Genomic DNA, 24,310 nt, shown 5'->3' with positions numbered 1-24,310 from the left:
TACAGCTTCACTACTTTCACTTCAGTAGTATGCAAACCTTTGAAGCTTATTTTAGTAGAAAGACCAACTAAAGACGTTCAAGATAAACAATAAATTTGAATTAACAGGTAAACCCACTTCAAGTTCCAATTCTGACAGACTGATGCATTAGCTTTCTTTGCCGAAGTAACTGATTTTCTAGATTAAAAAAAAAGATGAATTTCAATTGTCAACTTCAGTAAAGAACAAGGCATCAAACGGTAAATTATTAAACCAGAGAAGAAAGTGATTAGGTAGAGAAACTGTGGGCAAGAAATCTGCTCAACAGAACCCAACGAGTATGAAGGGGAAAGAATGGGACTAGAAGAAAGTGCATATAAGATGGGCAAGCCATATTTGCACAGCACATAACAGTTATGCTCTCCCAATACTACAAGCACATACTGGTAATATCCACCACCAAACAAGCAGATAAGGCTGGAAGCATCCTTCTTGCACATGCATATTTCGGAGCATTTTAAGCTGCTGGTTTAAATTTAAATTACATCTGCAAGAAGCGCTCCAAAATGATAAGGCAGTTAAAGAGCCTGGACGAGGATAAATTAAAGTTACTGAAAGGCGACTGGGAAAATTCATCCTAAAATAGGGTGGTGGACCCAGCTGGCCAATGGGGTATTCTATACCATGTGACATCATGCTTACTATAAAAACCAGGTGGGGGGGGCTCGCCCCCCGTTCGTGACACGCGGTCGGTGGTTGGTGAGCAGTTGCATTGTGCAACCTGATCTAGTTGAAGATGTCCCTGCTCACTGCAGGGAGGTTGGACTAGATGACCTTTAAAGATCCTTCCAACCCAAACTATTCTATGATTCCTCCCCCTCCTCATATATTGAGGCCTTTTCCCTGATCTCTGGCACAAAGTTAGCAACTCAACTGCAAATACACAGCTCTAACAGCTCTTTTCAACACAAACTCTCATTTAACATCTTCTCATCCAAAGGGCATTTTTAAAGGGAAACAGATCCTGGCATATACTTGCAGATCAAAAGGAACAGCTATGTAGGCTGTGTCCAATCCCGTGAGAACAACAGTATGCCACAAGTACTGCCACTTACATACCAAGGCTTAAGACCTTCAAGCACCTTTTGCTGTGTTACTCATTTGTGCCAGTTAGCCTGTTCCCAAACCACCCTCCCAAGATCAAACCAGGGCTAGGGACTCTTCCTGGGAGGTAGGATATAGCTAGTTTTAAAGGCTAAGAAATCTTAGCAGGACAGCCCATACTAAACCAGACTAGCTTTCCTCAGGACCCACGCTTCCAGCTCTGAAAGGTGACTTCTTTGCTAGGACAGATGTAGAGTGTCCTAATAATGATACGCCTATTGTCGAACTTCCCGCACATGAAGACATCGTTAGGAAATCATCAGTCACTCGTTACTCCCCTCTGCCATCCCAGCCAGACTACTTCTACTAGTGTCCTACCTGCACTGTGTGCATGCTATTAGTGCTCTGAAGAAATTCGCCTTCCTCCCCGGCTCTAACATTGCCACAGTCCTCCAGCAAGCGCACCCTCATGCCGCGCACCAGCTTTGCCTGTAAGTATTCCACATAACCACTGCGGTCTGTGAAGTCTGATGGGGTCAGGAAGGCATGACCCTGCTTTTTGTGGGGACCACGATTTGAAGTGAGCATAGGCATTTGGGCAGCAGTGCAGGTTGGAGTCTTGGGCTGGAAGATGGAGTGGGTGGTGCGAGGCCGCAGCTCCTGTTGCGGCAGCAGCTCTGGCTTGTGGCTGTGGTCCCAGCCCATCACGTGCACCAGCTCCAAGATGAGGTTTGCCATAGCCATGCTGAACTCAAATTCCTGCTTCACACGGCTCCTCTCCTCAGTGAGCAGGCTGGGCACAGCACAGTCCTGCTGCTCTCCTCCCTGCTCCATGCCACTGCTGAGCTTGTCCATCAGAGAAGTGACACACAGGTAGCGCTTCACCAGGACAAACAGCAGCTTCCCGGGGATCTGCAACAAGCACAGCTGTCAGACTCCAGTCCCAGCTCTCTCCGAGCCACCAGCTCGTCCACAGTCAGGCTCCCGTGATAGCTCCGGACCAGCAGACAGCAGCAGAGACCTCTCAACCCACCCTCGTCTCCCTGCTCAGAGATAAGGCTCTCCATGTGCCTCTCCACCATCCCCCAGCCTCAAGCCAGAGCCAGATCCTGTGCCAGCTCTCCCAATACCCAGTCCTGCTCTGCTGCCCACTGCTGACTACCCTCCAAACAAGGACACCAGCTCTGGCCCCCCACTCTCACCCCTCCTGACCCCTAAAGCCCATAGGCCCAGGGCTGGCAGGACCTGCCGCTACCTGGGGAAGGTGAATCCCCTCAAAGCACATGCAGTGCTCTTCAGAAGACATCATCTCAGCAAACAGCTCCAGCAAGGTGTAGCGACCGTCAAAGTCTACATGCTGCTCAATGCCATCCTGCTGGCTCAGGGACAGCAGGACATAGGCCCGGCTCCCTGCAACAACAACAGAAACCCTTCAGGCCCCATAAAAATAACCTTCACCCCACCCTCCCTGCACGAGATACACTCGCAGGCAAGGAACAGTTTTGCTGCTCAGTGTATCCTGGCACCATGTTCTGTCCTTTCATCTGGATTGGCAACATTTTGCTCCACCAAGTAACACTGCATTTTTTCCACACCTAAAGCTGCAAGATTCTCCCAAAGCAGCAATCCCAAATAACGGACTCCAGAACAGGGTTCCAGGGACGAAAAAAGTTAAGTCTTAACCTGAATCAGCCCCCCATCTGCCCCACGGGAGAGCCACATGAACTCGGGCACTAGGACAGGGAAAGCCAGATCTCTTGTGGGACACACCACCACTAGCAACCTTCCAGGTGCACCCAAGCCTCATCAGGCACTTCTGAGCCATGACAGCTCCTCTCCAATGAGAGGACTGCGTGAGGACCAGGCCTCTACCCACCAGGGCCTGAGGAAAGGCTCCCTGCCAAGAACAGGCCAGAGCCTTTCCAACTGACAGAACGCAGCAGAGACAGTCCAACACTCTGCCAAGCCCCTTGGCATAAGTCCTCCTAACAGTTAATCAGCATCCTAGCTCAGGAACCTGTCAGGAGAAAGAGCTCCCAAGTCTTAGAGCACCCCAGACAACTACGACCAAGGAGACGCTCGGAAGCTCCAGTATGATTTTTCCTCTTTTGCCAACAAGCCCCGAGACACACTGCTTCCCAGGCATCCCACACCTGCAGAAGGACTGGCACCCCTCAGCTGCCCAGCAGCACCTCCTCAGCGGCACTGAGCTGTAGCAGTCCCCACCTGCATCATGCGAAGCCAGGGCCCTCAGCATCTTGCCGGCACTGCGGCGGATTTGCTTCTCCTTGTGGCACAGCATCTTCATCAGCAAGTCGAGGGCTCCCGTCTCCTTGAAGGCACCCGCCAGCGAGCCAATGCTGGCATATGCGCTCAGCACATGGATGGTGTTGAGGATGGAGGACTCGGGGGCCCCGGTCTCAGCCATCTGTCGGCTAGCTCGCTGCACCAGGCTCCTGACATCAGCCTTCATCTCCAGCAGCGAGGTTTCATCCAGCGGGACATCTGCAGTGAATGGGCTGGCTGCCTTCTCCTCTTTCACCCACTGCCCTTCCAGCTTCCTCTTGCCGAGCAGCGCCGGGCAGCTGGCACAGACCTCTTCTGCAGACATCCACAACGAGATGTTCTCCAGCTTGGTCTCTGCAGAGGAGGCACTGCTGCCTCCCACTGCTCTCTCTTCCAAGCTAACGATACTCCACTGGATCAGGTACTCAGGCTGGCCGTCGTGGCCTCGCCGCTGCCGGATCAGCTCTTCTGGGCAGGCCTGCAGTTTGGGTCCCAGGTGCACAACCAGGTTGCCATTATGCCTCTCATCCACCATGACAGGAAATGCGCCTGCAGAGACAGAGGGGAAGCAGAGGCAAGGTTTTATTTCTGAGCTGCATGCCAGGGAAAGCATGAGCAAGCATCTCAGTTGCTTGACAGCAGAAGTGGCTGAGGGACAGCTTTTGATCCTGAGATCCTGCACCCAGCATAAAGCTCTGAAGAAAACCCCATTTTGCAGAAGCTCACATCCCCCCTCCAAGAAAATGAGGAGTGTTTCATATACAAACCCTGTTCCCAGCATTACTGGCACACATAGAAAGAGGTTCTCCTCAAAAAAATCAAGGCAAAATGGGCCCATCCAGATCCTCTTATAAGACAGCAAATAACGACAAGAGACCTGGGTCCTGTTCTCATCTCTGCCACTGTCCACAACATGACCCTGCGCAAGTTGCTGCTTTTGCACTTCTGTCCTCGCTTTTGTTATTTACCATTTATATCTGTTTAGACTGCAAGTTTACCTAGAGCTCAAGGCTTCAGGCAGACACTCTCTCTCACTGTGGAGCTGGACCTAACTTGAGTCACCAGGCCCTGAAGAAAATAGCCAGCAATTTCTCAGATTAAGTTCATAGACACCAAGTCAGGTCACTATCCAAAAGCCACTCAGTATTTCCTCCTTGACCTCCTCTCAAATATTCTTTGCCTTTACAATGTTTAGTCAATAGGCAAATTCAACAAAATGAAAAGATTGCTACTCTCTGCTGCCTGATTGTTCTGCATACCTTAGGACTACAAAGAAGAAGCCATGACACTTCTCTGCTTTCATCTATGCAAACAGGAGCATGAAATAATTTGCTGTCTAAGACTGAGTGCCAGCAATCAGGTGGCCAACTGCAGACAATACCACACACAATGGACTGACTTCCTTAGTACAAAGGATGCCAGATCAGAGTCTGATAAGAAGGTTCTCAGAGGAGCTCAGGCAGGTGGCAGTGGAAACACATGAACAGGCCCTCTTGTTGTCACCTACATGTACTAGCAAGAGAAGCAGTGAAGCAACATGCTGTTCAGCTGATGGTAACACAAGTCATTCTCAAAAAAGGAGTTTACATAGATAGGAAATAGTCAATCCATGTACAACCAAAGAAGATACCGTCAAAGATGATGATAGGCACATTAAAGATGTTTCCCAGGTGCAGAAAGAAAAAGCCTGAACTCCTGAGAAATTCATACCTACCTTCAATTGTGCCTTCTTTGGAGTTTGCAGCAAGCCAGCTGGAAATCTTGCAGTTTCTCTGTAATAAAAGGACCAAGTTATTCTCCTGTGCTTTGTAATAGTGTTTAGATGCTGCACTATAAGCCAAACAATTGTTTTTCCTAACTGTGCTTGTACAATGCATAAAAAACCCTACCCCAAGAGGCTCATACAAAATAAAATTCATAGTAAAACAAAAGTCTCTGTGAAGCATTATTTTGATAACTTCACCCCATCCCCGCATCATGGCATTTAGCATGAAAAAATCTCTTTAGAGCAGAACTATCAGAAGGGGCCCAAAAGGATTTGTAGCTAGGTAGGGGAGAATTTGGATTTAGGGCACCTGAAGAAGTAGCTGCAATGCGTATGATGAATGAGGCACATTAGAGCCTATGACAGCCCACAGTTAAATTGTTAGACTGCTTAAATACATGCACTACAGTAAGTTTCAGAGTTGTAGCAAATGGATGGCAAATGCCAGCTATGATGTAGAGTCCATAAAGCACTGTGGCCCCCGGTTCAGAAGTGCAGCCCAGCACAGCCTGTGCACAGGCAGGCAGAGCATCCCGTCACACCCCCGGGACGGCAGGGCCGGAGGCCTGCCTGCACGTGGAAACCAGCAAGGGCCTCTAAGAACGATTTGCCTCGGCAATGGCCGCCGCGGAAACGACGGGTTTTCTTCCGGACCGTTCCAGACATCTCAGCAAGCCTTGCTCCACCTTCCCGTCTCTTTGCTCACCGCTGCCCCTTCGTCCCCGCCCCAGGAGCCGCAACTAGGCCTGCCGCAGCGCTGCCGCAGCGGGGCAGGGGACAATGGGGCCCGGCCCCGGTACACGGGGAGACGGCTTATCCCCCAGATCTGCCCCGACACGGGGAAAAGGAGGCGCCCCCTCCCCCGTCGGCCCCCTCGGGAGGTCCCGTCCTCACCCGGTGCCCTTTCAGTTCTCCTTCCGCACCATTAATAGCCCACGGCGACGACGCGGCCGAGACTCGCAGCTTCCGCCAAGGGCGGCGCGAAGCGGCACCGGCCCACCCGCTCCCTCTACCGCCGCGAGGGGAGGGGACCGGAAACAGCACCGCGACCCGCACCTACCAACGCCCCACCGCTGCAACTCCCCAGTTCCGGGTCCCCGGCACGCACGGGCGTGCAGACCACGCCCACTACGGGTGGCGGCGAGGTCTACGAGAGCTTGCGGAAGGGGAGGGGCGAAATCGTTGCATGGTCCGCCCCTGCGCTCTGCTGGTGCTCCCGGCCCGGGCGCCTCCCGCCGTTCCGCGGGCCTGAGCGTTTCGCTCGGGTTCCGCAGGCCCTGGGGGTCCGGTGCTGCCCAGTAGCACCAAGCCGGGGCCGGGGCCGGGGCCGGGGCTGGGACGCCCCGCCTGGGACGCCCCGCCCCGCGGCGTGCACCTCCCGCGGGGGCGGCCCGACAGCCCGGCCTCCTGCGGGGGACGCAGGCCTAGGCTGGCTCCTGGGAGCGGGGGGACCTGTTTGTAGTGGCACACTCCAACCGTGTGTGACGGAGCGTCTGCCGCCCTATGTTGCCTGCACGCTAGAAATGGGTGTGAGGGACAGAAAAATATGAAAAATCAGACTATCTTCTGATTCTCCTAGCTAATATTAGAAACGAGAAAAAATTGAGGTTGGGAGCTGAAGACTGCATCTGCAAGAGCTCAAGATGCTTGTGTTACACTGTGTGTTGGTATGGTTTCTCTGATGATTAATGAACTTATGCTAAGGACCTTTGCAGGACAGGTGAAAAGAAGGCTAAAAACATGTAATGTCAGCACTAACGTTATTGCAAACGCAGCGTTAAGCAAAAATTACAGCGCAGCAGCTTCTTCAGGCTTGGGGTTCTGGGGTAATTTCAGCCCTGCACCCCCACCCTCCCTGCACTTTCTTTGGCTTACATCAGTGAAAACTGTGCTCGCTCTCAGCAGGTTTGGGTTGTAAGACTGTCCTATTCTCAATGTTGCTAGAGAGGCAATTGAAGCCAGTTGCACACAAGCTTGGCCTGTTTCCAGTTCCTTTCCTGCTTTGGTGCTATACTGATCTGTAATGCCCATGCCATAAAATCTAAATTCTTATCCTTTGCCCATATTTCACTTCCTTGACAGGCCTCACAGCAGTTAGCTACAATCCAGTAGGTGCAGGTTTCTATCGGTCTGTTAACATTTGTTTTAAATTATAAACATTAAAGTCAAAGACTAAATGGTTGAGAGCCTGCTTTCTTATTTGATCCTGGAGCAACTTCATGTATGTGCCCAACCTCATGTCTACCCTTAGTACTAATGCAACTGATGAGACGATTTCCATGTTTTACAATAGCAATCAGCAATTAATACAAACAATATTATTGCAATTAACTATAGGCTGGATAAATCAGTGCAGTGATGCATCAGTCTGTGGGGACCATCCTCTAAAGGTGTGGCACCAATGGTGGACTGTAAATGTTTGTGTTTCCAAGCCAGCCTCTTCACTTCTCCATTAGTATGTGTAACCTCTCTTGATGCTATCGATGCTCTCTTTCCAGAATCCCATGGATGCTCTTGAAATTTCTGTGTTTTCCATTAACATGTCATTTTCCTTCCCTATTAACTCCCAAGGCATTGTTAAAATTTAGAGGATCAAACTGGTATTTGTTTATATCATGTTTTCTGTTTATAAGTCCCTTCAACTCCGGTTTGCACTAATGAAAGGGAAAATAACTTTCTAAATGCCACACAACTACATAAAAGCTGATACTACATGCACAACCATTGCTATTTTCCTCTGTTCTTGGTAGCTGTTATTTTGTGCATGTACTGCACCTGCAACACTGCTGTGTTTAATGTCACAAACACGAGGTGGTGATAATGGTCTGCAGCAGGAAATGCAGCCTGGCTGGTAACATCAGCTGGCAACATCCCATAGCCAAAATTGTCACCGGCAATAAATGGCAGTGGCTGGATAGGACACAGGCATCTTGTTTGTGACACTGAAAGATTTTCTGCGATATTCATATGCCTTGCCTATGTCTTGGCTCTGATGGTCTTGATACCATGCTTAGTCTGTCATTTATCCTAAAAATAAAGATTATGTCTGTGGTATCTTACTCCATGTTAGGAGTTTTATATGTCATACACAGACCCCTGAGCACAAATGGTTACTTGTGCTGATACAGGTTTTGTGGTGCTGAACCACGAGACATATCTGTGTAGGCATGCTGAACATGGACATCAGCTGTCCAAAAGTAATGGACTTGGAAGAGGGGAGGGGAAACAACCTCATTTTCATTTGAGACCTGGATCAGATGCCTGTCAATGTCAGAGGAAGCTGTTCTGCCTGCAGCCTTCCAACTGTTTTAAAGCCCAGTTTGTTCTTTGTCCTTGTCCAGAGGCCTGGGGATGGTACTGCACACACCAACCACCATGTCTGGATGCTCTGAGAAGCCAGCTGCATGATATCTCCCATGATGACAGAGCATTGGCCAGCATCACTTATCTGTTGAGTCCCATATCAGGTAAACACTACCTTAACAACAGCATCTTCATACAAAACTTTTATCTATCTTGGAAATACCTCTGTCACTACTGAAAAATATCTCTGTCCTCCTTTGGTTTTGGGTAGGTTATCAATATATAAATATATAATCCACCTGGGGCCAGGCCTAGGGATCATCTTTTCTTTGATGTTACAATGACAAAAATTCCTCTTCCTAGGCCTTAGTTATTGCCTAACTACTCCATAAGCAACATGGGCTATTTGTCCTCCCTGTTTTAACTCTTACTTGAGGTCCTCCTGCTCCTCCCTGTTAACACCCATGAATCAGAACAATTGTTTTCTTTTTCAATAGTCCCCGTTACTCTTCATTCCTGGTTTTTATTTCTCTTGACTTGACACCATGCCCTGCTCACCAGCACCGTTCCCGAGCTTTCAGAAAGGACAGCCCTCACAGCCCTGCTGTCCACCACAGGCCCCCTCTGGCCCACCCACTGGCTCCGAGTCTCCCAGAGTAGAAGTCCAGCTGGTCAGGTTGCACCTGTGCAGGACACAGTGGGGATGGAGACTTTTGCAAAGAGCCCTTCTTTGCCACATCATGCCCAGACAGCCCCTCCACCTTCCGCATTACACAAATAGGTGCAGGAATCTGCCTCTGATCCCCATTCATTAGCCCTCAGGTGTGTGTTGTCCCCTCCCACAAAGCATGGCCAAGATCCCAAATCTGTGCACAAAATGATAACATTTATTGAAAGAGTAATTTTTTTTTAATACAAAAGAAAGCTCTGTACATAGTACTGTGATTACTTCCACATCCTTCCAGAAACACAACCCTGGAAACTGGAGGGGAAAAAAAAAAAATCTCACACACACTTATGCGTACACACACGCACACACGCGCACACACAACCCTCAAACCAGTAAAATGAACTAAAAATGTCACCACACAATAAATGCCATTTCATCCCTGATACACAAGTGTTCTTACAAGTCTGCACTTAAATAAAATACACCATTAGCGTTTAACCAGCAGTTGCCTTTGGGGAGCCAGGGAAGGGATGCAGACACCCTATAGCAGCAGGAGCACTCCTGCCATCCCGGCCTAACAGCTCTGCTCCACATTGCTAGCACAAGCAAAGCGGAGCAAAGCCAGGCCACAGTGATGCACTGGGGCAAAGGACAATGCAAACCCCAACCCCATTCTTCTCCCTGGATGAACTCTTAGGTACCCAGCCTTGTTTTGGAAGCATCACTGAGCAGCTTTCATACATCTAGCAGTGTGGCACGGCACAGCACTCCCACATGCTCCGAGCTGCGGGATATGCATCACTCTTAGAGCAAGGATACTAAGGGGAGGCAGCATGCAATGTTACTCTCACCAGTGGGCCATCCCACTCCCCACAAGCCCTTCCCAGGTTGCATAACAGACCGAGGGCTGAAAGACCGTTCTGGGAGCTCTTTGCACAGGGTGCTTGGAGGGGACCTGTCCACATCTGTGCACTAAGGAACAGCTGTAGAGGGGGAACTACAGGCCAGAACATCAGCTAGGAGTTCAGGAGATGCTACCTGCACAGTGAGCAGGGAGAGCAGGGATCAGCCATTGCTGGCCACTCGCCACCCGGGGAGGAGTGGGGATGCCCATATCCCTTAGGCAGTCACAGGTAGCACTGCTCCACACCAAGAGCAGTGACAGGTCCCAGGACCAGAAGCGAACAGGGCAGCCATCAGAAAACCCAGCCCATCTCTGGCTCCCAGGCACACTGCAAGCCCCTTGCTCCTGAGAGATGGGTTTCCCACTTCTAGAGACTGCTTCACTTGCCTTCTGCCTGTTAAGCCCAAAATGATGGGTATTGAGTTCTCAGTACAGGTAAGTGGGAAACAAGCATCCCGCTTGGTTCAGCTTGATCCCTGGCAGATGCTGGTAGGTGGAGAGCGCAGCTTAAACGCTAATGCTGAGGGAACATGTCCAAGGTTACGATACAAACTCAAAAGCAAGGCCCCTTTCCTGCCTCCATGCCCACCCTCCCCTCTCCCATCCCCCTGGTACAAACCCCATGAAAACTGTACAGGAGCCAAACTTTTATTCCTTAAAGAATTACATAAATACTGAGTTTAACACTTAGAAAAATAAAGTAATTTTCTTTTTTTTTTTTTTTTTTTTTTTTTTTTTTTTTTTTTACTCCAAGGCTTCTTTCGTCTTTAACTTAAAAAAAAAAAGTTATGGTAGCTGCTTCTTCCCCTAAGGATTCAGCAGCTTCTCTCACTTGCTCACTCTCCCTCCAGGGGCAGGGCTAGGTAGCAGAGCCATTCACAGCAACTCCCGTGCAGGACCAAGCACGCTCCAGCCCTTCTCCCTTCTCCTTGCTGAGCCTGCACAGGCATCACAGCGGCTCCTCCACAGCCCAGGATGGCCTGCAGGTCACCCTAGTGCTCAGAGGAAGAGTCTGCCACCTGCCCAGCAGCTCAGTGCCCCCCATGGGCTCTTCCGTTTGACACTTGAATTGTTTCTCCACCTTGCATCAGACACAGAAATTTAGAAAGCGCTGATTGGAACTGCAGGAGGATGTGCGAAAGACCCAGCCATATTCCCCTGGGTGTACGGAGTCCACAAGCAGTGCGAGGGCTGAGAGAAGAGTGTGGGGCTGGGCCGGCCACAGAGCTCCCCAGGAGCTCTCTGGGGCATCGTTGTACTCCTGGGCATCCACTGACCACCTCAGCTGTGTGAGGGCAGCTGCCGGGGCAGAGCCAGGCAGGTTGCAAATCTTCCAGACAGCCCAGTGAGGAGGCACTGAGGGCAGAGGGCTCACTGTAGTGCATACGAGGAGGACAGGGCCACATGCTGCAGGCTGTGCCCTGCCCTCCAGAGGGAGGGCACACAGGCCCAACTAGAGATGCACATGCAAGCTGGCCACTCTCCCCTGTCCAGAGCCCAGGATGAGTTGCTGTGGCCAGGACCTGTCACCCCCACAAAGGCACATTGCTGAGGCCAGCAGCACAGCCTTGGCCTGCTCCACTCCAAGCTGCGCCCGCAAGACGGCTCTGGATCTGAGCTGAGCCTCATGCAGAGCAAACGCTCATGGGCAAGGTGACTCGGAGTACCCAGAAGGAGCCAGAGCTTCCAGCTGGGAATGGCCCACAGTATTTATTTACAGCACAGAGCAATCCTCCCCTCAAGAGACAAGTTTCTTTGGCTGGCGTGAGACAAGCACAGCTATCACAGCTTCCAAACGCCCCTAAGCCCTGCATGGCCCCAGCACAGCTCCACCCCAGGTGGGTCCTGCAGCCCCATGCGCATGCCTGTGTTTATGTGTGTGGGGGTGGGTGCGTGTGTGTGTGCGTGTGCATGTGTGGATGAAGGAAACGTGAAAAGGCAACAATAAATAACTGGTGCAGTCTGTACGAGAAGGAATTGCCACCAGCCCCAGCACTGGCATGACAAGCCAGGGACAGCACAAGGCCGGCAGCAGAGGCCTCTCAGTCACTCTTGGCGCTGTGTGAGGTGTCCAAGTTGACCACCTGCAGCTCCGTCAGGCTGCTGCCACTGCTGCTCTGCTGCCCGATGACAGCCATCTAGAGAGAAAAGGGAGGAGGAAGCACTGGGGGACAGCATGCCCTGAGACCATGTGTGCCAGCTGCCAGGGTGGCACTGTCCTTTCTGGGCACCTGTCCAAGGAGGGCAAGACTTCCTCACCCAAGGGTGGGTGGCACTGACAGCTTTCCCAGAACTGAGGACTGACCCTACCCAAGGGCCTGGGTCTGCCCAGACCCACAAAGTATATGCAGGCAGGGGCAGAGCAAGGACACCCCCTGAACACGTGCAAGTACCACTCTGCGCCTACCTGGTGAAGCTGGACAGCTGAGACTGGGATCTGAACGGTGCCTGATGGGGCTGTCAGGAACACTTGGGGGACGCCACCTGCCACAGAGAGAGCACACAAATGAGATCGTACCTTAAACAGTGCTCCCCCATGGGTCCTTTCTCTGAGCTCCACAGAGCTTAGCAAGGATGAATGTGCCTGTTTGCATGCATGGCGGCATCCCAGGAGAAAGCCACATGCGCTAGTTTTCCAAATGCTGGGAGAAGCAGGCACAAGCCCTCAATCCATGTCTTGCCTGCATAGCTTCATGCTGCTTCACGCCCTCATGCAACCACATGTCCTCTCTAGAGTCTCCTAGCTCCCTCCACTGCTTGCCCCATATGCTACCCGTCCCAGCAACCCTCACTCTTTTTCCCCAGCAAATAGCTCAAGCAATCCTTTGCATAGGAGAGTGGCGGGATCTAAAAGCGCACATCAAGCATCACCCTTGCCAGGCCTTTGTACAGCCACCAGGACTGCTTAGACGAAAATTCTTTGAAATTAATATACAACATAAATACATGAGACATGAGACAAATCAGGGTGTCAGAGCACTTAAGGGAGCACCTGACCCAGACAGCTGTCTTACCCTGATCCTGGACCTGGCCGTGGGACACCTGCATCGCTGAGGGGGCCTGTGAGAAAGCGTTGAGGACTGCAAGTCCACCATCCGCAAGGCCAGATGTGGGCGCGTACATCACCGCGTGTGGGCTGGGGTACATCATGTGGCCACCCACCGTGGTTGGCACAGACGACGTCATGATGGTCGCCGGGAGGGTCACTGGCACCAGGACAGACTACATGTGAGCCACACGAAAAGAGTCTGCTACACTCACACACCTGCTCAGCACCCCTCCCTCAGCCACCCTTGGCATGCTGTCCTGAAGCAGCAGGTGCATGAAGATACCCATCTTGTTCTCCCAAGCTCTTGGGGAAAAGCCCCAGGGAACAGGCAGGAGAGCTCAAACCTCTCCTTTCATGAGTGAGTATGAGAGGGCAGAAAAGCACCGTAGCCAAATATCCCAGGACTGAATTCAACTTGAGATACAAGTTTCCTGATAAAGCTTTAATAAAGCTGTTGAACTGGATTCAGCCTGCATCCAGGCACCTGAACTCAGATTTTGCTGACAGAGGTGTGCTCTGCATATACAGTAAAAATCTCAAGTAGATGTGAGCCAATGTCTTGTGCTAGGGGCAATGCTGGCTCACTAAGAAACCATCTGATAAGCGGGCAATCTGTTCCCAGCTCCATACTGCAAGTAAGAGCAGATGATGTGTCTGGAGAGCCTCTGAAATCCCTTGTAAGGTGCCCTATGGCTGGCAGCATCTATCTAGATATAGCGTAGCACAGGGGCTGTCAACAGGAATAAATACACCTGGGAAACTGTCAGAAAGGCTGGGATAGAGAAGGATCTTGGGCAGAGAGCAGGCGTGAGGTCTGTTGGTGTGGGTTGTTATCAGCAGTGGTTAGGAAGAAAGACAGAACATGGTTACCATAATGTCCCAATTACCTGTTCCGCTGGAAGAGGTCTGGGTAAGGTCAGTGCTGCTGTCACTAGAGGGAGACGTTTGCTGCGGTGCCTGGTGCACCTGGATCGCCTGGACTGGGACCTGCTGAGCCATGGTACCACCTGGGGAGAGAGAGGAGCCCGTGAGCCTGTGGCTCAGCAGGGATACAGGTACTCTGGGCCACATGAAAGCCCCCCAGTCCTTCTGTGGCCTCACACAGCTCCACAGTGTGGCTCTGCACTGTGCTGGGGAAGGCTAGCCAAAAGCAGCACGTGGCAGAAACCAGGCCCTGACCTAAGAGCAGGCCAAAACCTGCTCTTTCCTGGCACACAGGGGCCAAGGAGGGGTTAGCTGGCCTACAGGGCTCCAGAGAGAAAAGGAAAGGCCACAATAGCTTTTGTCCAGCTCCCAGGCATGGTTCAGGAATGTCTAGGGCCCTCCTCAGCATTCCTGGCTCCACCAAGACACAGCACAGATGTTGGGAGGAGAGGGCCCAGCACATGCCCCCAGCACTGCCCATGCTCTGCCAGCCCTGCAAGAATCATCTTGCAGAACTGCGAGAGCCCAAATGCCCAGGCCAGCTGGGCCCTGCTGCCTTCATACTCTGGAGCACAGCTCCATCCTCCACAGGGCACTTGGGAACAGCTATCTCACCTAGCCTGTGATCTCAAGGACATCACAGTGCCCTACACAGGAATTAGAGACCACTGGGCCACAAGGTGTGCATCCCAGAGCTGCAGGGGCATGGCCACACAGTCTCTGGCCAAGCCCACTCACTGCAAAGCTCTTCAGCTCCAGAGATGGAGCTTGGCACAGAAAGCTTCCCTCAGGCTCAGGTCCTGTCTCCAGAGGGAAGAGCAAGGGATGCCAGAGAGCAGGAATCACGAACCACCTTGCTCAGACTGGACATCTCCCCATGCACCACACCAGAGACACACGTCCATTATTCTCTTAGCTTCTCCAGATCACGAGGGAAATCCAGTCCCCTTGCATGGGATCACACTATCTGCCAGGGTCCACAGGAGCCATAAGGGCTGCAAGAAAGCATGCAGGCTATCAGACTCATCAACTTGGGCACAACAGGCAGGACACAAGAAATACTGTGTCACTCTCAGTGATGGTCCTTAGATGATGGCTGCCCCCACAAAGGAGACTCTAGCCCTGCTCTGAAACTCCAGCCAGGAGCATGTCCAGCCCCAGTATAACACCTGGAGAGCCTTGACTCAGCGCAACAAGAAATTCCTACAAAGGACAATGCACACAAGGCAGCGCTGCAGCACCACTCCCTCCTCTGCTCTGGGTCTCTCCTAATTTATCCTCTGCACTGTGGTTCAGTGACTGACTGCAGATCCAAATACAAAAGCAAGGGCAGCTGCTCAGAGCCAAATACCAGCACTCAAAAAACATCCATTGGGCATTTGAGCCCCTGTGTTCTCCTTCCATCAGTCCTCCTAGCAGCACAGTTCAGCCTCAGCACAGCTGCACCAGGGACCTGCCTCCTCGGCGTTTGCTAGCCGCAGGGCAAACCCTGGGGCAGGAGACTGACAACCCACTGCTTCCCTTGGTCTGTATGCCCCAGGATGCTGTTCCTGCCTATGCCAAGCATTCTCTGCCCTGTCTTCCAACCTCTCCGCCACAGCCACAGCCAGGGTGCCCTGTGCTCTGCCTCGTCTGTGCTCCCACCTCAGTTGGGGATCAGCTCTCTGGCCAGGACCAGGACCCCCACAGACGTCTCCATCCCCCCACCTCAAGCAAGCGGAGGAGAAGCGAGTGCTGACCTGTCACCGACACGATCTGCCCTCCAGCTCTGGCAGGGAAGCGGAAGACTGTCTGTTGTGCCTGCTGCAGCTGTCCAGCCGTACCCGTGACCACCTGGCCCTGCTGGCTGGAAAGAGCCAGGGAGTGCGGCTGTAACTGAGTGAGAGGAATGGTAGGGGTCCCCGGAGAAAGGGAAGCACCTGCCAAAAGGAGGGAGAAAGAAAGGCTTTGTCACCATCAGCTCTTTTCACTCCCTCCAGGCTTCTCGGTGCTGCCCTGGGGTCCCAGCTCAGCTCCCTGCCACCACACCCTTCCCAGCAGCAGGGCCAGCTAGCAGCACTCTAAGGAAATGGTCCCTACATGACCCTTCTCCAGCCACTGACCTGGCTGGGCTCAAGCAAGGAATCCCAGCCAGGTTCACCCTACAGCAGCAACCACTCTGCTTCCTCCTGCCACTAGGTCTCCTCTCCTCTGGAGAGGGCAGCAACACACTCCAGGTGCAGAAATGGATGGATGCAGTCCTCAGCCCCTAATGGCACTGACCTGACATGAGGGTGAAGCCGGTGGGTATCGGCATGAGGCCCCCAGATGTCACTGCACTGGCTCCAGTAGTCTTCAGCACTGTCCCGTTGGCACTGGTGACGGCATTGGGGCTGATGCTGGCAGACACTGGCGCCAGGTAATTAGTGATGGGGAATGACGGGCCACTGCTGACCTGCATGGAGGTCGAGGTGGTGGGGGCTGTCTGGATGGTGGACGTTGTCCCCGGCAGGTTGGTGACAGTGAACGCTGGTTTCAGTGCGTCCTGGGGAAGGAGAGATTGTGACAGCTCAGACCAGCCCTTGGATCTGGTCAACATCTGCCCATGAGACCAAACCAGGCTCTGTAGGTTGCATCCCTGTGCTAAACCATACCCCCATAGCCTGCTGCCAGGACATGGAGCAGAGCCAGGGTAGCAGAGAGGAGTTGCTTGTACAAACATGAGGAGACTGTGCCCAATAATGCAGCATGAGGAGAGCTGGCAAGAGCTCAGCGTAAACCTTGGATACAAGCCCAGGGCCACACAGGTCCCCTGAGAGACTTCCCTGCAAGACACCAGGGAATGAAGCAACCCTTCCCCTCCCCAGGAGTCCCCATAGCCTCTAAGAAGAGAGCAGCCTCTTTTTGGCACACAACAGGCAAAAGCAGTCTCTGCAGGGACAGACATAAAGGCAAACATGCTGTCTCCCGTCAGGAACACACACCACTTCCCTTATGGCAGGAAACACGTGGCTAAGAACAAGCCGAGAACTGGCTTTTAAAGGCTGTACACCAAAACCAGCAAGGGAGAGGTGAGTAAGGCCAAACCCGGACACCAGGGAGGCCCAAACCCAGCCCTGACAGCTGCTTTGGCAGGCCCTGGGGAATGCCTCCACAAATCTCCTGGAGCAAAGGGGAGAACCTGGCCAGGGGAAGCACCCATTTGTCAGTCCACTAGCAGATGGACACAAGGCAAATGCTTCCAAGGGACCCCGCATGTTAGCTACAGCCAGCACGCACCACGGTCCTGCAAGGAGTGTCGGAGCTCTATGCCTGTCTGAGGACAGCATCACCAGGGAAGCTGAGCACCAGGAGGAAAAGGGCCCCGTGCTGGGCCAATGCTAGCTTGAGAGGCTGGTCTCCTAGGTCTGGAAACAAGGGAGGAATGTGTATGCCAGGCTGCAGGGCATGCAACTCCCCAGTTTCCGCAGCCACAAAGCATGTGGCTGGACATGGCTTGGATCTGCAGGAAGCAACCAAGCCCAGCATGATCCCTGCTGCCACTGGCAGTTACACTTCACCTAACATGCCTCCTTCCCCCAAATCCCTTTTTGGATACCCAGGGCCTCACCCTGCTTAGCTGGCCAAGAGCAGACCATAAATACACTTCTCCACAGGAGACTATGCCACAGGCCACAAGGGACCTACTGTCCCCGTACCCTGCCACGGCTGCCGGCACGCCTGGGAAGAGTTAAGGCTGCCACACTCCCACCCCTCCCGCTGCAGGCTGGTGGGCCCAGCTCTCCCACGTGCTAAGCCTTGTTCCCAGCTTGACAAGCTGCCAGGAATGAGGAATTCACAGCTCAACGAACAGCTAAAAAAGGGAAGGCAGCCCAATTTGGACAGGGGGAGCCAATCCCGGGCACTCAGCCGTGCCCCAGGGCCTGGGGAGGGAGGAGAGCAACACCCCTCCGCCTTGGCACCGCAATCCCTGAAGTCCGAATTAGAAAAGGCACGTGATAACAGAGTAGAGCCCAGCAGAGGCACTTTCCATTAGCTCAACCACAAACTCCTGCCAACCCACATGGGACACGGAGGCTGTGGGCACCGTCCCCACGTGGGTGACAGGGCAGAGCTCCCCTCAGCCCACTAGGCAATGGGAGCCATAGCAGAGCAGGGTGGGTCCTCTTCCCAGCTGGAAAAGCCAGGCTCCCTCATCCCCAGACATCGCCTGGCATAGCTGTACACCCCTGAGATACAGTCCTCAAGCAGCAGGGCACTTAGCATCCCCCCACACTCCGTACTCTCAGGGCTGGAGGCGGCATCCCAAAAGATTCACAGCACCCTACTCAGGGGGATTCCCAGACTCCCTAGAAACATGAGGGCAAACCTCAGTATGATCAGAACAGCAAAGGTGCTTGGGAGGGATGCTGTGCCAGCAGGCTCGAACCATTAACGCCCCATCTCTGCCCTCCCTATTCTGCCACAAGTGAGATTCGGATTCCTCGCCGTGATTCTCTTGGACTGTGGCAATAGCTCCCAGTACACAAAGAGAACTGGGAGAGACGTTGGGATTGGACACCCATCGCCTTCTCCCCATAGCCTATCTGGGATGCCTCAGAGCCTCTGGGCACCTTAGCTCCCCCCAACACCCTGCAAAGCCCAGACTACATGCACGAGGTCAGTCTTCAATAGCAACCAAGTCATGGGTGACCTTCAGCAGAGATTACCCAAGGGACCATGGACAAGCCCTGAGGCAGCACAGCAGCCCTGAAGACCCTTCCCTTCCTAAGCCAGCTGCACATCCATTCCCCACCACAGCTCACTGCAAACTTCAGTTTGCAGAGCGGTGCCTGGGGAATCAACACACAGCAGAGAGATGCAGCATAGCAGCAGATGTCTGCACAGACCCACACCACTGTGCATGCTTGATAAATGCTATACAGCATGAGTGGACCACAGGGCATGGCCCAGGCTGTCTGATGCCCATCCTGGGCCATAGTAGGGTCCTGGAGACAGAAACAATCCTACTCCACAGCTTCTGGGGGCTGCCTGGGACAATGCTGTTCAGCATGGCTCAGACCCCCCAGCCAGCATTATTACATGGACATTGCAGGACAACTGGCCTTGGAGGTACATGGGAAATCCCAATCTGGTCTCCAACACCTGGTCTGCTTTTCAGATGGGGCAGAAAGTCCCACCTTTCCCCCATCCCAAAAAGAGATGACCAGATCAGGGTTACTCCCATGCTCTCACCCCAATCTAGAGCCCCTGAGTTCCCTCCAAAACGCCCTCTCCCACATAACACCACTAAGGAGGTGACATGAGGGCAGTGTCCTTTGGGGCCCACAAAAGATCAGACAGGTCAGTGCACGGCAGTATCACCATAAGGATATAGCTGCTGACTTGAAAATACAGCGTGCCCCAGTCCCAGCTGCAGTCTGAGCTCAGCTCCACAGCAGGGAATTTGGGTCTGACACAGCAGAAGGATCTTATAGCTGCTGCTGGCTGTAGTGCAAAGGAATACCAGCGGGCTGCTGACTGCAGGTAACAGCCTGGCTGCATTGCTCCCCCCTCTACTGCAGCAGCTTAACACAACCAAATCTCGTCCATACAGAGGTCCAGGAAGCAGAGTTCACAGGAAGGCCAGGGAGCAACTGCCCAACCCTCTCAGAGCATCCTATGTGGCTGGACCTGACAGTCCAGGCACTTAATTTCTTGCCACCTCCTCCAACAAGGCTCCTGTAACCCAGCCGTGTGTATCACCCACCCCTCAGCAAGGATACCAGCCATCTAGCATGGCCCACCCACAGGCTTCCTTTCATCCTCAAAGGGCTTCTTGGTCTATCCAAATTGGTCTGATCTCTGCCAGAGCACCAAAGCAGGCTTTCAGCCCTGCAGAAGGCACAGCAGGACTGGGGAGGGTCAGGGTGGGACTATCCCCAGCCCCAGGGCTTGCCATGACAAGAACCCTCAGCCAGAGGCAGGTTTAGCCAGAATGTAAAGCAGAAGACAGGGCCACAGGGCTCCTCCAGCCCCACACCAAATGCTGACTGTGGCCACAAGGCACCCCACACTAAGCATTACCACTTGTGAGTACTGGGATGGAGCTTGCAGGGCAGTAAGTGTGGGTTGCATCAGAAAGCGGGCAGAGAGAAGTTGCATTAAGAAAATCTCCTCTGCAGAGTAACTGCACCCCAAGAGCACACTTCCTTTGGGGCCACCGAGCAGTATTTTCAGGGAAAATCTTAAGGGACATGATGTGGACAAGCCCCATGCCAGGAACAGGTCAGCTGCCATGCACAGCGCTTCCTGCACCTCCAAATTACTCCAGGCACAGGTAATCTGTCTCATTACAAAATGCCCACAGGACTCGTCTTTTCATCCCAAGAGAAGCCCAAGAGACACAAGTCCTTACAAACACAGGCTGCACAAGTGAGAAATTGCTGGTAACAATGGGCTCCTTTGCCTACTGGAAAAGGCTGGCACAGTTCACACTAGGAATCAGAGGCACCCAGGGGAGTCACACCAGACTGGGACAGCCAGGACTGTTGTTAGGCTCCCGTCAGCGGGAAGCCTTCCCAGGGACTCTTCTGGGCTCCACCACAGAGCTCTCCAGCCAGCAACACCTTGGACCACCACAGCTCCTCTGCCTGCAGGGATCTGGGACTGCTGATATTTCTCAGGGCTCAGCAGCAATAAGCTTCTCCTTGGTGCAGCACTGCACACATGTGGAGAAGAGGGCACAGAGGAATCGTGGCTGCTGGGTACCCAGCAGCACCATGACCAGAGCTGCCACAGGATGCAAACATGCAGCTGAACACCCCTGCAGCCTCAGACAACATACTGGGCACATCTCACTGCTTTTGGGATTACAGCACAGAGATCTCAAACGCCCTTTGTCAGGTTCTGTCTGCCTAATGTTTAGTGGCTACTATATGGCAAGGATACTGCTGTGGCTTGTATACAATTGGCTGGAGGGCTCCTAGAGCAAGGCCACGGTTCATCTGGAAGGATGCTTTTGCAGCAAGCCCAGTACCCATGCCATGAGCACAGGAGAGCACAGCAGAGCTGCAGCAACTCACAGCACCCAACAGCACTCCACGCAGGCCTGGGAAGCTGTGGCACAACCCCCAGTTCAGCATGTCGTCCCAGCCTTGCACCACAAACTCCCCTGCCTCCCATCTCCAAGCGCCTGTGGACCTGAGCACCAGCCTGCAAAGGAAGCAGCAGGGACACAGGAGCCAGCCTTCTTGCAACAGCTCCGAGGAACAGCACCAGGGGATGCAGGGACAAGACAAGGACCCTTCCAGCAGAAAAGGGCCATTGCCTGACTCTGCGCCCATGGGCAGGCCCTCTGCAGCACCCTGGCTGAGAGGCCACAAGTAACACAGGCAGACAAGGGCCTGCGCCTGCAGGGACACCAGGCAGGGAGCAGAAACGGTCTGTCCAGCCAAATGTTTCCATTCCCCATGTCCTCCCTGCCCCCTTCCAAAACAGCACCAGAGCAAGAGACAGCTGCAGCTTATAAGGAATGTGAGGGGCCCTGCCAGGGACTCTGGCGAGGGAAACCAGGCCTTATAAGGCCATGGAGGCAGAATCAAATTTTTATCAATGAGTGCAAGAGCATGGAGACACCCGGGGAAAGATAACAGCACTAAGAGAGGGCCAGGGGGGTGGGCTGGGCCAGTGGGGAGCCCCACCGCAAAGGCCAGGGCCAGGACACCTGCCACCCACTTCCCTCCCTCTCCGAATCACCACTACCGCCAGCCAAGTGAAGGAGCTAGCCCTGAGAGACTACAGCATGAGCTCGCTGGAGTCGCAGCAAAAGGGGACCCATCCTCAGCTTCCCAAGCTGCTATTCAAGGAGTGCTGGGGATGATCAGGGCTCCCAGCACAGCCCCACAGGCACAGCCTGTACCCCCCAGGATGCCCAGGCATGCGGCTGAGCACGGGAACATTACCTTGGTCTCCCCACTGCTGTCCGACTCAGACACTTGGTAGGTGAGGTCTGTCTCCTCAAAGCCCGTGGCGCTCATGCGCTGGTCAGTGGTCGGGTCCGAGCGCGGGGGCGAGTCTGGGGAGTTGAGGCACGTTTGGATCAACGCCTTCCCCGTCTCACTGGTGATCATGGGCTGCAGCTTCCGTGTGGCAAACGTGTATACATGGCCCGTCTCACTGGCCACCAGCAGCAGGACTTGAGTGCCGGTCAGTGTGGAAAGCTCGTAAGCCTGCCAGCAGCACAAGGGAAGAACAGGGAGTCACAGACACAGGGACACATACAGTGCAGGACAAGAGTCCCTGCACATGTCCCTGCACATCCCTGCGCCCCAGCATGGCCCTCCTTTTGCTCACACCAGCTCCGGCTCCCTGTCACCCCAGAGGAGCTGTAGCCTCTAAAACCAACCCAAAATTGGTTCCCTACAGGTTGAAGTGCCCCATGCTTTGTTCCCATCTCCTTTACCATGCCCTTAGGGGATGTGCATGCCAAGAGGCCTCAAGAAAGGAGTGGTCCCCTCAGGAAAGCAGCCTGAGGACATGGGGACACTGGGCTGTCCCCATTCTGGAAATCCCACCCGTTTCTCCAGACACATTTGGATACCTCCCCCCCTCACCTCTGCTGAGCTATGTGAGAGAATGTTACTCAGCCCACACGTCTCTGCTACCTCCTTCCCCTCACTGACACACCAGCGGGGCCAGGACCCGGATTCTCCTCCCAGTCTTCACAGTCCTGAGCACAGCTGCACCCCAAAAACCCTACAGTGAGGCTACCATCCCCCAGCATTGACCTGTGGGCTAGCAAGAACACTCTTCATATGCCATCACGGCACACTCAGTGATCTCACACGAACTACCACAGACAGGATGGCCTCATTCTGCATCCCGCGCAGCCAGGATGTGCCCAGCGGTACCCCACAACCATTTCCACCTTCCCAGGGTGCATGAAGCCCAGCTCAGCTGGGGTGCAGCACTGCCCAGTTGTTCAGAGAATGCTATGAGCACCAACGGGGATGCAGATGAGCCAGCAGCATCCAACACTACACAAAATCCCCCAAGTTTCTAATCTGTCTTTGCACAATGGCTCCAGCCACGAGGAATCACGGAGAGCACTCTGGACCGACCGAGACATGGCACTGGCCCCTTCCGAGGTCAAAGAAGCCAGCCCTGCTGGGCCCTTGGCCGGACAGTGCAGCCCAGCTGTGCCACAGGACTGGCGCAGCACCCAGCAGTGACTCGCAGAGAGGGGCCCCGAGGGCTCCCGGAGCGCCGGTCAGCTCCGGCAGAGGCTGCAGCAGGACGGGCCTCCCCAGGCGCAACAACCGGCTGGGGACCGCGGAGCGCACCCGGCATCGCCCAGCCCTGAGCTGCGTGACCGTGACCACCCTTCCCGCTCCCGGCTGCCCAGGTCCCTGCCCAGAGCCCCGCGGACGTCAGGGACCGGCCGCAGGCGACAACCGGCGCCGCCGGAGGCTCCCGCGCAGTCCCCCGGAAGGAGCTGGTGCCGGGCTGCCCCCCCCCGCGGGGCCGGGAAGCCGCTGCCGTTTCCGGGCACGGCCCCGCCGGTCGTTCTCCCCACTCGGCCCGGGCGCGCACCGCCCAGGGGCCAGGGCTCCCGCCGGACCACGGGTAGGTGGGTGCCAGCCGACACCCCCGGCCGCCGCCCGCCCCCCGCGCCGGCCGGAGCCCCGGGGCCGCACCTTCTTCATGATGCCGGTCTTCCTCTTGCTGAAGGTGGTGTAGCGCCGCAGCTTGTTGTCGATGAACTCCATCTTGATCTTCACCCGGCCCCGCGTCTTCTTCCCGGGCTTGGCGCCGCTCACGGCCCCACCGCCCCCACCGACGCCGCCGCCGTAGGCGGCCGCCGCCGCTCCCGCCGCGGGCCCCGCCGCCGCTGCCGCTGCCTCGGCCAGGCCACGCTTCACGCCGCGCCGCTCGCCGCCCAGCTCCTCCTCCTCGGCCGATTCCGAGTCGCCCTCGCTGCCGCTGTACAGCGCCTCCCGCTCCAGGCGGCCCCCGGGCGGCCCCGCCGCCGCCGCCCCGCCGCCGTTCGCCCCACGCGGCGCCGGCACCGGCGACCGGCCCAGCCCCGAGCCGCGGGCCAGCGCGGCGGCGGCGCCGTTCCCGGCCTGGCTCGGCAACATCGCGGCGGCGAGCGGAGGTCGGGTCGGGTCAGGCCGGCCCCGCCATGGCCCCGCCGCCCGCTCCGCGCTCACGGCCCCGCTCCGCCGCCACCCCCGCCGCGCCGCGCCGCCCCCATATAAAGCGATACAATGTTGCCTTTTATGGCGAAGGCGCTCCTTATATGGGGCGAGCCGGCGCCCCGCCGGGAGGCGGCACCCCATTGGCTGGCGGCCGCCAAGCGCCGGC

At 54.7% G+C, this 24,310-nt stretch overlaps 2 protein-coding genes across 21 annotated transcripts in view; both read right to left on the bottom strand.

Annotated features, from left to right (window-relative positions):
- CUL9 (cullin 9) overlaps nt 1-5,261 on the bottom strand; it is a 31,763-nt gene extending 26,502 nt beyond the window's left edge. For 14 of the 16 annotated variants that reach the window (XM_075147455.1, XM_075147456.1, XM_075147465.1 and 11 more), the window contains exons 1-4: nt 5,084-5,261; nt 3,310-3,918; nt 2,339-2,493; nt 1,462-1,995 (exon numbers count right to left, since the gene is read on the bottom strand). In XM_075147455.1, coding sequence (XP_075003556.1) covers nt 1,462-1,995; nt 2,339-2,493; nt 3,310-3,918; nt 5,084-5,246 — 1,461 coding nt within the window. In that variant the 5' untranslated portion in view covers nt 5,247-5,261. The remainder of the gene's footprint in view (nt 1-1,461; nt 1,996-2,338; nt 2,494-3,309; nt 3,919-5,083) is intronic. The other 2 variants (XM_075147469.1, XM_075147470.1) reach the window with 2 other exon arrangements.
- A 4,041-nt stretch (nt 5,262-9,302) lies between these two features.
- SRF (serum response factor) lies at nt 9,303-24,155 on the bottom strand. Of its 5 annotated transcripts, XM_075147450.1 has the most exons (8): nt 23,641-24,155; nt 21,907-22,173; nt 16,247-16,508; nt 15,724-15,903; nt 13,948-14,067; nt 13,026-13,217; nt 12,419-12,495; nt 9,303-12,149 (listed from the first exon to the last, which is right to left on the bottom strand). In XM_075147450.1, exons 1-8 carry the CDS (start codon nt 24,082-24,084, stop codon nt 12,054-12,056), a joined length of 1,638 nt encoding a protein of 545 aa, XP_075003551.1. In that variant the 5' UTR covers nt 24,085-24,155; the 3' UTR covers nt 9,303-12,053. The 5 variants fall into 5 exon arrangements, with proteins under 5 accessions (XP_075003551.1, XP_075003553.1, XP_075003552.1 ...); XM_075147452.1 differs by lacking the exon at nt 13,026-13,217; XM_075147451.1 differs by lacking the exon at nt 15,724-15,903 and having other exon boundaries at nt 23,641-24,150.
- Between the last annotated feature and the right edge of the window lie 155 nt (nt 24,156-24,310).

This window comes from Calonectris borealis, chromosome 3 (genome assembly GCF_964195595.1).
Source record: "Calonectris borealis chromosome 3, bCalBor7.hap1.2, whole genome shotgun sequence".
NCBI lineage: Eukaryota > Metazoa > Chordata > Aves > Procellariiformes > Procellariidae > Calonectris > Calonectris borealis.
This window is presented reverse-complemented; position numbering and strand designations above follow the sequence as displayed.